At 51.2% G+C, this 14043-nt stretch overlaps 1 protein-coding gene across 3 annotated transcripts in view; it reads right to left on the bottom strand.

The window, feature by feature from the left end:
* The window catches only part of CACNA1F (calcium voltage-gated channel subunit alpha1 F), a 104317-nt gene that overhangs the window by 55337 nt on the left and 34937 nt on the right, over positions 1 to 14043 (bottom strand). For all 3 annotated transcript variants that reach the window (XM_083158817.1, XM_083158818.1, XM_083158819.1), the window contains 3 exons: positions 7287 to 7494; positions 3971 to 4090; positions 2919 to 3001 (listed from right to left, as the gene is read on the bottom strand). In XM_083158817.1, coding sequence (XP_083014943.1) covers positions 2919 to 3001; positions 3971 to 4090; positions 7287 to 7494 — 411 coding nt within the window. The remainder of the gene's footprint in view (positions 1 to 2918; positions 3002 to 3970; positions 4091 to 7286; positions 7495 to 14043) is intronic.

Here is a 14043-nt window from a genome sequence, read left to right as displayed (position 1 = left end):
CTCCAGCCTCAACAGTATTTCCTTATACTCCAGACCCAATGGTATTACCTTATACTCCAGCCCCCAATGGCATTACCGTAAACTCCAGACCCAATGACATTACCTTATACTCCAGACCCAATGGCATTAACTTATACTCCAGACCCAACGGCATTACCTTATACTCCAGCCTATATGGCATTACCTTATACTCCAGCCCCAACAGTATTACCTTATACTGCATACCCAATGGCATTACCTTATACTCCAATTCCCGATGGCATTACCATATACTCCAGACCCAATGGCATTAAATTATACTCCATACCCAACAGCATTGCCTTATACTCCAGACCCAATAGCATTAACTTATACTCCAAACCCAACGGCATTACTTTATGCTCCAGACCCAATTGCATTACCTTATAATCCAGACCCAATGGCATTACCTTATACTCCAGACACAACAGCAATACCTTATACTCCAGACCAATTGGAATTACCTTATACTCCAGCCCCAACTGCATTACATTATACACCAGACCCAATGGCATTACCTTATACTCCAGACCCAATGGTATTACCTTATACTCCATACCCAACCTCCAAACCCAACGGCATTACCTTATACTCCAGACCCAACAGCATTACTTTATACTCCAGCCCCAATGGCATTACCTTATACTCCAGCTCCAATGGCATTACCTTATACTCCAGCCCCAATGGCATTACCTTATACTCCAGCCCCAACGGCATTACATTATACTCCAGCTCCAATGGCATTACCTTATACTCCAGCCCCAATGGCATTACCTTATACTCCAGCCCCAACGGCATTACCTTATACTCCAACATCAATGGCATTACCTTATACTCCAGCCCCAACAGCATTACCTTATACTCCAGCCCCAATGGCATTACCTTATACTCCAGCCCCAATGGCATTACCTTATACTCCAACATCAATGGCATTACCTTATACTCCAGCCCCAACAGCATTACCTTATACTCCAGCCCCAATGGCATTACCTTATACTCCAGCTCCAATGGCATTACCTAATACTCCAGCCCCAATGGCATTACCTTATACTCCAGCCCCAATGGCATTACCTTATACTCCAGCCCCAACTGCATTAACTTATACTCCAGCCTATACAGCATTACTTTATACTCCAGTCCCAATGGCATTACCTTATACTCCAGCCCCAATGGCATTACCTTATACTCCAGCCCCAATGGCATTACCTTATACTCCAGCCCGAACAGCATTACCTTATACTGCAGCCTCAATGGCATTACCTTATACTCCAGCCCCAATGGCATTACCTTATACTCCAGCCCCAATGGCATTACCATATACTCCAGCCCCAATGGCATTACCTTATACTCCAGCCTATACAGCATTACCTTATACTCCAGCCCCAATGGCATTACCTTATACTCCAGCCTATACAGCATTACCTTATACTCCAGCCCCAATGGCATTACCTTATACTCAAGCCCCAATGGCATTATCTTAAACTCCAGCCCCCCAATGGCATTACCTTATACTCCAGCCCCATCAGCTTTACCTTATACTCCAGCCACAATGGCATTACCTTATACTCCAGTCCCAATGGCATTACCTTATACTCCAGCCACAATGGCATTACCTTATACTCCAGCCCCAACTGCATTACCTTATACTCCAGCCCCAACTGCATTACCTTATACTTCAGCCCCAATGGCATTACCTTATACTCCAGCCCCAACAGCATTACCTTATACTCCAGCCCCAATGGCATTACCTTATACTCCAGCCCCAATGGCATTACCTTATACTCCAGCCCCAATGGCATTACCTTATACTCCAGCCTATACAGCATTACCTTATACTCCAGCCCCAATGGCATTACCTTATACTCAAGCCCCAATGGCATTATCTTAAACTCCAGCCCCCCAATGGCATTACCTTATACTCCAGCCCCATCAGCTTTACCTTATACTCCAGCCACAATGGCATTACCTTATACTCCAGTCCCAATGGCATTACCTTATACTCCAGCCCCAATGGCATTACCTTATACTCCAGCCCCAACTGCATTACCTTATACTCCAGCCCCAACTGCATTACCTTATACTTCAGCCCCAATGGCATTACCTTATACTCCAGCCCCAACTGCATTACCTTATACTCCAGCCCCAATGGCATTACCTTATACTCCAGCCCCAACTGCATTACCTTATACTCCAGCCCCAATGGCATTACCTTATACTCCAGCCCCAATGGCATTACCTTATACTCCAGCCCCAATGGCATTACCTTATACTCCAGCCTATACAGCATTACCTTATACTCCAGCCCCAATGGCATTACCTTATACTCCAGCCTATACAGCATTACCTTATACTCCAGCCCCAATGGCATTGCCTTATACTCAAGCCCCAATGGCATTATCTTAAACTCCAGCCCCCATTGGCATTACCTTATACTCCAGTCCCTCTACAAATAAACACGCCTCTCGCATATACTATTTAGGGAGGTCACCCATTACAAGAAGCCAATAGCTGCGTAATGCTAAAAGCAGAGCTTTTCCTTGCACACACCTGTGTGTATTACATGCAGTCTGCAGAGCACTGTACCAGAGCTATAGATGGATTTCTCTAGAGCCAAGAGTCAGCAGTAGATTGGGGTGTATGAGTGGGGCGGACCCCTACAATTACTATAAATAAGGTGCAAATTCAAGTAACAAGCGATTGCCCAAAGTGAGCAATTCTTTATCTGCCAAATACATTACACAACATGCATTACATGAGATAGGAACACGCGGAATGAATGGACATTCTATGTAATTATACATAGGATGTTTATCTCCATGCAAATCCCGCCCTCCATCATGAATTAGTTCAGAAACCATTTATATTGTACCGGCAATCCCTTACGGTGACATTATTCTTACTTCTTGTCTTTGCTGTTATTAATATTGTCTCCATCGGCCAGATTGTCCACAGCAATAGCCAAAAAGACATTCAATAAAATATATGCACATTCAGGTCAAGGAAGCCTCTGCATGAACCATGGGGGACATGGTCACAAACCCAAACATCCCCTTAGTCTTCCATAGAACTCCGAAACAATATTTTCTATTAAATACAATGTTCCTGACTGTCTGAATCAGCCTACCCCAAAAATGTACATTTCAAATCACCACCCCCCATATCCACATCTAGCACACAGATGGCACCTTGCCATGGACACCTGAATTCTGGGGCCCTACACCTACTGATTCTGCACCAGACATTCTCCCTGCAGAGTAGAGAACGAGCTGTGTGGTTTTAGGACAGGAGATGCAGCTCTGTCCAATCAGCTTGTGTGCTAGATCAAAGGAGATGCAGCTCTGTCCAATCAGCTTGTGTGCTAGATCAAAAAAGATGCAGCTCTGTCCAATCAGCTTGTGTGCTGGAATACAACAGATGCAGCTCAGTCCAATCCGCATGTGTGCTAGATTACAACAGATGCAGCTCTGTCCAATCAGCTTGTGTGCTAGATCAAAGGAGATGCAGCTCTGTCCAATCAGCTTGTGTGCTGGAATACAACAGATGCATCTCTGTCCAATCCGCTTGTGTGCTAGATTACAGGAGATGCAGCTCTGTCCAATCAGCTTGTGTGCTAGATCAAAGGAGATGCAGCTCTGTCCAATCAGCTTGTGTGCTGGAATACAACAGATGCATCTCTGTCCAATCCGCTTGTGTGCTAGATTACAACAGATGCAGCTCTGTCCAATCACCTTGTGTGCTAGATACTTAAGGGCCCCATACACTATAACAATATGTCAGGGAATGGGAAAAAACAGTCATAGGACATGCACTGAATCTTATTACAGGGATTCATTAAGATCAGGTAGAGGAGAAGGTTGGTTACTAGATAGAGGAGCCGCCGGAGGCCCTTAATGATTTTGACCACTGATTTTCAAGTTACTTCAAGTTGTAAGTGTTTAATTTAAAGGATACAATTTCCACATATGAAGAGGATGATAAAATACACACAGACCAGCATTCCGGGGAAGAATGGTCCCCCATAGGCCATAATGCCATCATACATCACTGCGTTCCAGTCTTCACCTGTCAGTATCTAGATGGTATCCATAAAGGGGAGAGAGATAGAAAAGACATTGGGTCAGATGTATCAAGCTTCAAAAAGTGATAAAATGGAGAGTGATAAACAGCCAGCCAATCAGCTCCTTCCTGCCATTTTTCAAACCCAGCCTGTAACATGGCAGTTACAGTAGGAGCTGATTGGCTGGTTGATTATCACTCTCCATTTTATCACCTTTTGAAGCTTGATACATCTGGCCCATTATTACTACAGTTCCTTAGATAATAATAATAATAATAATAATAATAATAATAATAATAATATCAAACAGACCATTAGAATGGTTACAACTTTTTCTCAAGTGTATATGTACTAAAAGTCGATTTTGAGTCTATTTAAAATTGACCAAAATAGTACCATCATCCCCCAAAAATCAACAACAGTATTTCTATTAAAAATAGATCATAGTCCAATTTTTGTTCCATTTTGTTTTTGTCGGTGCATTGGTTTCTATTTGAAGTTCTAAATATGTTCTAGTCACCCTAATAGAATGGACTAAAAATTAACAACATTATACAAAAGCATTGCTATTGGCCAAAGCAATGTATTACCCACAAACACCTTCTTCCCAGGACTAACTTGCCCCACGTGCTTCTGTCACATGCTTTTCTCCATCATATTGTGGTTCCAGATTATTCACATGAATGAAAATTAAAAAGAACTATTAAAGATGGGGATTTTTGGACAATCTTTTGAACTTCTATTTTTAAATCGACTGTTAGTAAATAAGCCTTTCCTAGTGACATCTACATCGGAGTAGTACCAGGCAGGAGCCATCTTGTGCCCTATTGCAGGTGTTAGCAGGGCTCCTGGTATAGAGCCAGTTAACTACAGAAGCGTCACAGTCAGAGCTTAATTGCAAGAGCAGTGGTCACACTTGGATCCTGCTGTGAACCACACAGGTACATGCAGGTGCCCCTTCAGTGCTTGGAGCCCGGAGGCTGGAGCCTCCATTGACTGTAGGAGTTAAGCCCCTGGATGTCTATGGTAAAGGACCAAGGGTCTATTTGAAGTTCTATATTTGCGTGAAGTTGAATTTCTGGTGATTTTGAGATAATTGTTATTCAATTTGCCTTTAGTAAACACCTGATTGAATTTAGTAAATACAAGGTTTACCACGAACCTGTATACAGCACTTTATGGTAAACTGCGATATTGATGGGATCGCATGAGAAACATTTTCTCGGCAGTAACCTTTTAGTAAATTGTATTCCACCAATAGTTCTTCATGGGGAGATGGTAATATGTATAAGAAACACATTCTGATAGGTGCGCTAACATCCAATCAGATGCTTCATGGCTCGCTAGGGCACAAAACTGATAGCGAATTAAGGTGGCGGAGGCTGTACATGCACCAGGGGACCCTACCCCTCATCAATCAGAAATACATTCAGGGCCGAAACTAGGGTTTCCGGCGCCCGGGGCAAGGCAGTCATTTGGTGCCCCCCCCACCCTCCAGTGATGCTGCTGCGCCCCGGTGGCGCGCTGAAATTTCCGGGGGGGGCATGCTATGGGGGCATGACCCAGAGGCTCTGTGAGCCTCTAGCCATGCCCCCAGCCCCCTGGCTGCGGGAATAGACGCTGTGCGCATGCGCACAGCGTTTATTCCCCGCTGCTTAGTTAGCAGCTGACAGGGGGGACCGGACCAAATGACGCCTTGTCCCTGGCGCCGGAGACCCCCCCCTCCCCGCACAGTCCTCTCACCGCCACGGCTGCTGCCCTTCTCCTCCTCAGCCCATGCTGCTGATGGTGTAGCGGCATGTTACTTTGACTTCGTCCGTCTCCTACTAGCGCTGCGGCGGGAAGCGCTGATGACTACAAAAAGACTTGCCGGACGCTGATTGGCTGAATTCAGCCAATCAGCGTCCGGCAAGTCTTTTCGAAGTCATCAGCGCTTCCTGCAGCCGCGCTAGTAGGAGATGGACGGAGTCAAAGTAACATGCCGCTACAGTGTCCACACACCTGTCACCGGACCTCACAGCGCCCCTCACCTCCAGCGCCCGGTGCGCGTGACCCCCCAGCCCCCCCCTAGTTACGGCCCTGATACATTACACGAGCACATCATGCAGCATCATGCAGGTTCCGTAGCCATTCACCATACCTTGCAGAACAGCCATAAGTGGGGGTACAATCCTGGATATGAGTTAGGAAAGGGTTGGTTGCCACGTCATACACCTATGCCAAAAAAGCACCACATGGAACATTGGGCCCAATTCAGAGCTGCTTGCTAGGCTGCATAAAATCGCTGCCATATATAATGCATATAATAATGCTGTTAAGATGGCCCTGTGCGTAAGTACTGTCAATCCTATGACCCATACCTGATTGATGTCACTAGAGTTTTTGTGGGATACGGTTACTAGGTCTACAAGTATTAGGTCGACACCACTAGGTCAACATGCATTAAGGTCGACATGTAGTAAGGTCGACATGACTGAAGGTCAACATGGGTAAGGTCAACAAGCCATTAGGTCGACACAAGCATAAGGTTGACAGTCAAAAGGTCGACATGGGTTTTTTCCCCTTTTTTATGAGCCGACATGTGCCGACAGGCGGTATTTCATGCCCTACCATCCACTAGGGTGTGGTGGGAGAATAAAATAGTGTGCCGAGCACAGCAAGCCTTGTGAGAGTCCATGTCGACTTTCGGGACAAAAAAAGTGAAAAACCCCATGTCCACCTTTTGACTGTCGACCCATGTCGAGATAATGCTTGTGTTGACCCAATGACCTGTCGATATAACCCATGTTGACCTTCATTCATGTCGACGTTCCTGCATGTTCACCTACTGGTGTTGACCTAGTTGCTGTCTGCCCAATCATCCATACCCGTTTCTGTATATTGTTTCTGTACTTTCTGCTTTGTATTCATGTTGCCCTGATCCTGTGAGATAAGGGGGCCTATTACTGTATGTTGTAGTGTACCATGTAGGGTACCATGAATCACATATACCTAGAGTCATTTACTAAAATGAGAGTTCTATTGAAGATGGGATGTTGCCCATAGCAACCAATCCGATTCTATCTATTATCTTCTAAAAAGTGCTAATAAAATAAGTCGACTCTGATTGGTTGCTATGGGCAACATCCCATCTTAGTAAATGTATCCCTAAAACTCCTAATACAAGGGAAAGTGTGCATGGTGACAGAAGGAGCCTACCCCCTGTCCTCACCTGGAACACAGTGAGCAGTGCCTGCGGGAACGTGTCAAATGTACTTCTCTTGGTCTGGGTCTCATCGAAGTTGAACTTTCCTCCGAAAAGCTGCATCCCAAGCAAGGAGAAGATGATGATGAAGAGGAAGAGGAGTAGTAGTAAAGAAGCAATGGATTTCATGGAGTTCAGCAGTGAGGCGACCAGGTTACTTAGCGAGGCCCAGTGTCTGCATTTTGGAGAGGAGAGTGATGGCAGGGAGGAAGAGAGAGGGGGGTAGACACAGAGAGGGGGTACCAGATGGGGTAACTCACCCTTATCCTTATGAAGTATATATAATCTCTTCACACAAGCTACTAGTGTAATATCAATACCTACAACCAAGTGCCTGTATGCAATACACATTTATATAGCGCCATGATTTACAGCGCTGTACATTACTATATTGTCATTGACATAATCCCATGAATCATTATAGCGTACAGTACACTATAAACTCCCCTGCTTCAGAAGGCTCCAATGCACTACATGGGGTTTTTCACTGTTTTTTGAGCCGACGTGTGCCGACAGGCGGTATTTCATGCCCTACCATACACTAGGGTGTGGTGGGAGAATAAAATAGTGTTCCCGAAGCATTGCGAGCGCAGCTGTGTCCATATCGACTGTGGCAACATTCACGTAAAAAAACAGTAAAAAACCCAATGTCGAAGTAGACCATGTCGACCTAATGCTTGTGTTCACTTAATGACCTGTTGACCTTTACCCATGTTGACCTAGACCCCCATCGACCTTGCAGTATGTCGACCTAATCCTACCTGCTTACCAACCCGCATATAAAATCCTGCCTACATACCACCCCCTGCCTGCATACCACCCCCTACCTGCATACCACCCCCTACCTGCATACCACCTCCTGCCTGCATACCACCTCCTGCCTGCATACCACCTCCTGCCTGCATACCACCCCCTGCCTGCAAACCACCTCCTGCCTGCATACCACCCCCTGCCTGCAAACCACCTCCTACCTGCATACCACCTCCTGCCTGCATACCATCCCCTGACTATACCATCCTGCCTACGTACCACGCCCCAGGCTACATACCACCTCCTTCCTGCATACCACCTCCTGCCTGCATACCACCTCCTGCCTGCATACCACCTCCTGCCTGCCACCACCTCCTGCCTGCATACCACCTCCTGCCTGCATACCACCTCCTGTCTGCATACCACCTCCTGTCTGCATACCACCTCCTGCCTGCATACCACCTCCTGCCTGCATACCACCCCCTGCCTGCATACCACCTCCTGCCTGCATACCACCTCCTGCCTGCATACCACCCCCTGCCTGCAAACCACCTCCTACCTGCATACCACCTCCTGCCTGCATACCATCCCCTGACTATACCATCCTGCCTACATACCACGCCCCAGGCTACATACCACCTCCTGCCTGCATACCACCTCCTGCCTGCATACCACCTCCTGCCTGCATACCACCTCCTGCCTGCATACCACCTCCTGTCTGCATACCACCTCCTGTCTGCATACCACCTCCTGTCTGCATACCACCTCCTGCCTGCATACCACCTCCTGCCTGCATACCACCTCCTGCCTGCATACCACCCCCTGCCTGCATACCACCTCCTGCCTGCATACCACCCCCTGCCTGCATACCACCCCCTGCCTGCATACCACCCCCTGCCTGCATACCACCTCCTGCCTGCATACCACCTCCTGTCTGCATACCACCTCCTGTCTGCATACCACCTCCTGCCTGCATACCACCTCCTGCCTGCATACCACCTCCTGCCTGCATACCACCCCCTGCCTGCATACCACCCCCTGCCTGCATACCACCTCCTGCCTGTATACCACCCCCTGCCTGCATACCACCCCCTACCTGCATACCACCCCCTACCTGCATACCACCTCCTGCCTGCATACCACCCCCTGCCTGCATACCACCCCCTGCCTGCATACCACCTCCTGCCTGCATACCAGCATACCACCTCCTGCCTGCAAACCACCTCCTGCCTGTATTCCACCCACTGTCTGCATATAACATCCTGCCTGCATACCACCCCCTGCCTACGTACCACCCCCTGCCTGCATACCAACTCCTGCCTACATACCACCCCCTGCCTGCATACCACCCCCTGCCTGCATACCAACTCCTGCCTACATACCACCCCCTGCCTGCATACAAACTCCTGCCTGCATACCACCCACTCCCTGCATATAACCCCCTGCCTACATACCACCCCCTGACTGCAAACCACCTCCTGCCTGCATACCACCTCTTGCCTGCATACCACCCCCTGCCTGCATAACACCTCCTGCCTACATACCACCCCCTGCCTGTATACCACATCCTGACTGCATACCACCCCCTGCCTGCATACCACCCCCTGCCTGCATACCACCCCCTGCCTACATACCACCCTCTGCCTGCATACCGACTCCTGCCTACATACCACCCACTGTCTGCATATAACATCCTGCCTACATACCACCCCCTGCCTGCATACCACCCCCTGCCTACATACCACCCTCTGCCTGCATACCGACTCCTGCCTACATACCACCCACTCCCTGCATATAACATCCTGCCTGCATACCACCCCCTGCCTACGTACCACCCCCTGCCTGCATACCAACTCCTGCCTACATACCACCTCCTGCCTGCATGCCACCTCCTGCCTGCATACCACCTCCTGCCTGCATACCACCCCCTGCCTGCATACCACCCCCTACCTGCATACCACCCCCTACCTGCATACCACCTCCTGCCTGCATACCACCCCCTGCCTGCATACCACCTCCTGCCTGCATACCACCTCCTGCCTGCATACCACCTTCTGCCTGCATACCACCTCCTGCCTGCCACCGCCTCCTGCCTGCATACCACCTCCTGCCTGCATACCACCTCCTGCCTGCATACCACCTCCTGCCTGCATACCACCTCCTGCCTGCATACCAACCCCTGCCTGCATACCACCTCCTGCCTGCATACCACCCCCTGCCTGCATACCACCTCCTGCCTGCATACCACCTCCTGCCTGCATACCACCCCCTGCCTGCATACCACCCCCTGCCTGCATACCACCTCCTGCCTGCATACCACCTCCTGCCTGCATACCACCTCCTGCCTGCATACCACCCCCTGCCTGTATTCCACCCACTGTCTGCATATAACATCCTGCCTACATACCACCCCCTGCATGCATATAACCCCCTGCCTGCATACCATCCCCTGACTATACCATCCTGCCTACATACCACCCCCAGCCTACATACCACATCCTGCCTGCATGCCACCTCCTGCCTGCATACCACCTCCTGCCTGCATACCACCCCCTGCCTGCATACCACCTCCTGCCTGCATACCACCCCCTGCCTGCATACCACCCCCTACCTGCATACCACCCCCTACCTGCATACCACCTCCTGCCTGCATACCACCCCCTGCCTGCATACCACCCCCTGCCTGCATACCACCTCCTGCTTGCATACCACCTCCTGCCTGCATACCACCCCCTGCCTGCATACCACCTCCTGCCTGCATACCACCTCCTGCCTGCATACCACCTCCTGCCTGCATACCACCCCCTGCCTGCATACCACCTCCTGCCTGCATACCACCCCCTGCCTGCATACCACCTCCTGCCTGCATACCACCTCCTGCCTGCATACCACCTCTTCCCTGCATACCACCTCCTGCCTGCACACCACCTCCTGCCTGCATACCACCCCCTGCCTGCATACCACCTCCTGCCTGCATACCACCCCCTGCCTGCATACCACCCCCTACCTGCATACCACCCCCTACCTGCATACCACCTCCTGCCTGCATACCACCCCCTGCCTGCATACCACCCCCTGCCTGCATACCACCTCCTGCTTGCATACCACCTCCTGCCTGCATACCACCCCCTGCCTGCATACCACCTCCTGCCTGCATACCACCTCCTGCCTGCATACCACCTCCTGCCTGCATACCACCCCCTGCCTGCATACCACCTCCTGCCTGCATACCACCCCCTGCCTGCATACCACCTCCTGCCTGCATACCACCTCCTGCCTGCATACCACCTCTTCCCTGCATACCACCTCCTGCCTGCATACCACCCCCTGACTGCAAACCACCTCCTGCCTGTATTCCACCCATTGTCTGCATATAACATCCTGCCTGCATACCACCCCCTGCCTACGTACCACCCCCTGCCTGCATACCAACTCCTGCCTACATACCACCCCCTGCCTGCATACCACCCCCTGCCTGCATACCAACTCCTGCCTACATACCACCCCCTGCCTGCATACAAACTCCTGCCTGCATACCACCCACACCCTGCATATAACCTCCTGCCTACATACCACCCCCTGACTGCAAACCACCTCCTGCCTGCATACCACCTCTTGCCTGCATACCACCCCCTGCCTGCATACCACCTCCTGCCTACATACCACCCCCTGCCTGTATACCACCTCCTGACTGCATACCACCCCCTGCCTGCATACCACCCCCTGCCTACATACCACCCTCTGCCTGCATACCGACTCCTGCCTACATACCACCCACTGTCTGCATATAACATCCTGCCTACATACCACCCCCTGCCTGCATACCACCCCCTGCCTACATACCACCCTCTGCCTGCATACCGACTCCTGCCTACATACCACCCACTCCCTGCATATAACCCCCTGCCTGCATACCATCCCCTGACTATACCATCCTGCCTACATACCACCCCCAGCCTACATACCACCTCCTGCCTGCATGCCACCTCCTGCCTGCATACCACCTCCTGCCTGCATACCACCCCCTGCCTGCATACCACCCCCTACCTGCATACCACCCCCTACCTGCATACCACCTCCTGCCTGCATACCACCCCCTGCCTGCATACCACCTCCTGCCTGCATACCACCTCCTGCCTGCATACCACCTCCTGCCTGCATACCACCTCCTGCCTGCCACCACCTCCTGCCTGCATACCACTTCCTGCCTGCATACCACCTCCTGTCTGCATACCACCTCCTGTCTGCATACCACCTCCTGCCTGCATACCACCTCCTGCCTGCATACCACCTCCTGCCTGCATACCACCTCCTGCCTGCATACCACCCCCTGCCTGCATACCACCTCCTGCCTGCATACCACCCCCTGCCTGCATACCACCTCCTGCCTGCATACCACCTCCTGCCTGCATACCACCCCCTGCCTGCATACCACCCCCTGCCTGCATACCACCTCCTGCCTGCATACCACCTCCTGCCTGCATACCACCTCCTGCCTGTATTCCACCCACTGTCTGCATAGAACATCCTGCCTACATACCACCCCCTGCCTGCATATAACCCCCTGCCTGCATACCATCCCCTGACTATACCATCCTGCCTACATACCACCCCCAGCCTACATACCACATCCTGCCTGCATGCCACCTCCTGCCTGCATACCACCTCCTGCCTGCATACCACCCCCTGCCTGTATTCCACCCCCTGCCTGCATACCACCTCCTGCCTGCATACCACCTCCTGCCTGCATACCACCTCCTGCCTGCATACCACCCCCTGCCTGTATTCCACCCCCTGCCTGCATACCACCTCCTGCCTGCATACCACCTCCTGCCTGCATACCACCTCCTGCCTGCATACCACCCCCTGCCTGTATTCCACCCACTGTCTGCATATAACATCCTGCCTACATATCACCCCCTGCCTGCATACCACCTCCTGCCTACAAACCACCCACTCCCTGCATATAAGCCCCTGCCTGCATACCATCCCCTGACTATACCATCATGCCTACATACCACCCCCAGCCTACATACCATCTCCTCAGGGTTGCCTACCCTCATGGAATGGCTGGGAGGGTCCCGGAAATCGGGTCCCCCTCCCGGCCCCCCGGAAAGGGGCGCAACCCTCCTGCAATTCCCTTAATCTCCCGCGAACACCCCTCCTGGCAGGGGGGTCCGCGGGTCAAATGACGCGATCACGTCATTTTAGCTCCCCCCCCCCCGCAGTGCAATGCCTGAAAAAAATGGCTAAAATGACGCGCTCGCACTAGACACACCCCCGATCGTGCAGCCCGTCCGTGGCTCCACCCTCGGAGCGGCCCTTTCCCCTCCCGGCGATGGAACCGCCCCCCTCCTTCTGTGAGGTGTGAGCTTGCTGCCCTCTCCGGGCAATGCCTCTCCCCGGTCTCCCGCAAAGGGGAGATGAGAAGTCGGCAAGTATGCACCTCCTGTCTGCATTCCATCCACTGCCTGCATATAACATCCTGCCTACAGGCCACCCCCTGCCTGCATTCCACCCACTGCCTGCATTCCACTTACTGCCTGCATATAACATCCTGCCTACACGCCATCCCCTGTCTGCATTCCACCCCCTGCCTGCATTCCACCCACTGCCTACACGCCACCCCCTGCCTGCATACCACCTCCTGGCTGCATTCCAACCAATGCCTGCTTATAACATCCTTCCTACATACCACCCCCTGCCTGCATACCACCCACTGCCTGCATATGCAATTGCATCAAACTGTTGATATTCAATTATAGGGTTAGGGTGCAGTTAGGGCTAGGGTGCAGTTAGGGTTAGTGTGCAGTTAGGGTTAGATTGCAGTTAGGGTTAGGGTGCAGTTAGGTTGCAGTTAGGGTGCAGTTAGGGTTAGGATGTATGTTCGGGTTAGGTTGCATTTAGGGTTAGGTTGCATTTAAAGTTAGGTTGCAGTTAGGGTTAGGATGTATGTTCGGGTTAGGTTGCATTT

The sequence above is a fragment of the Crinia signifera genome, chromosome 9, assembly GCF_055691185.1.
Source record: "Crinia signifera chromosome 9, ASM5569118v1, whole genome shotgun sequence".
NCBI lineage: Eukaryota > Metazoa > Chordata > Amphibia > Anura > Myobatrachidae > Crinia > Crinia signifera.
Note: the sequence above shows the minus strand (reverse complement) of the source record. Positions and strands in the feature narration are given on the sequence as shown.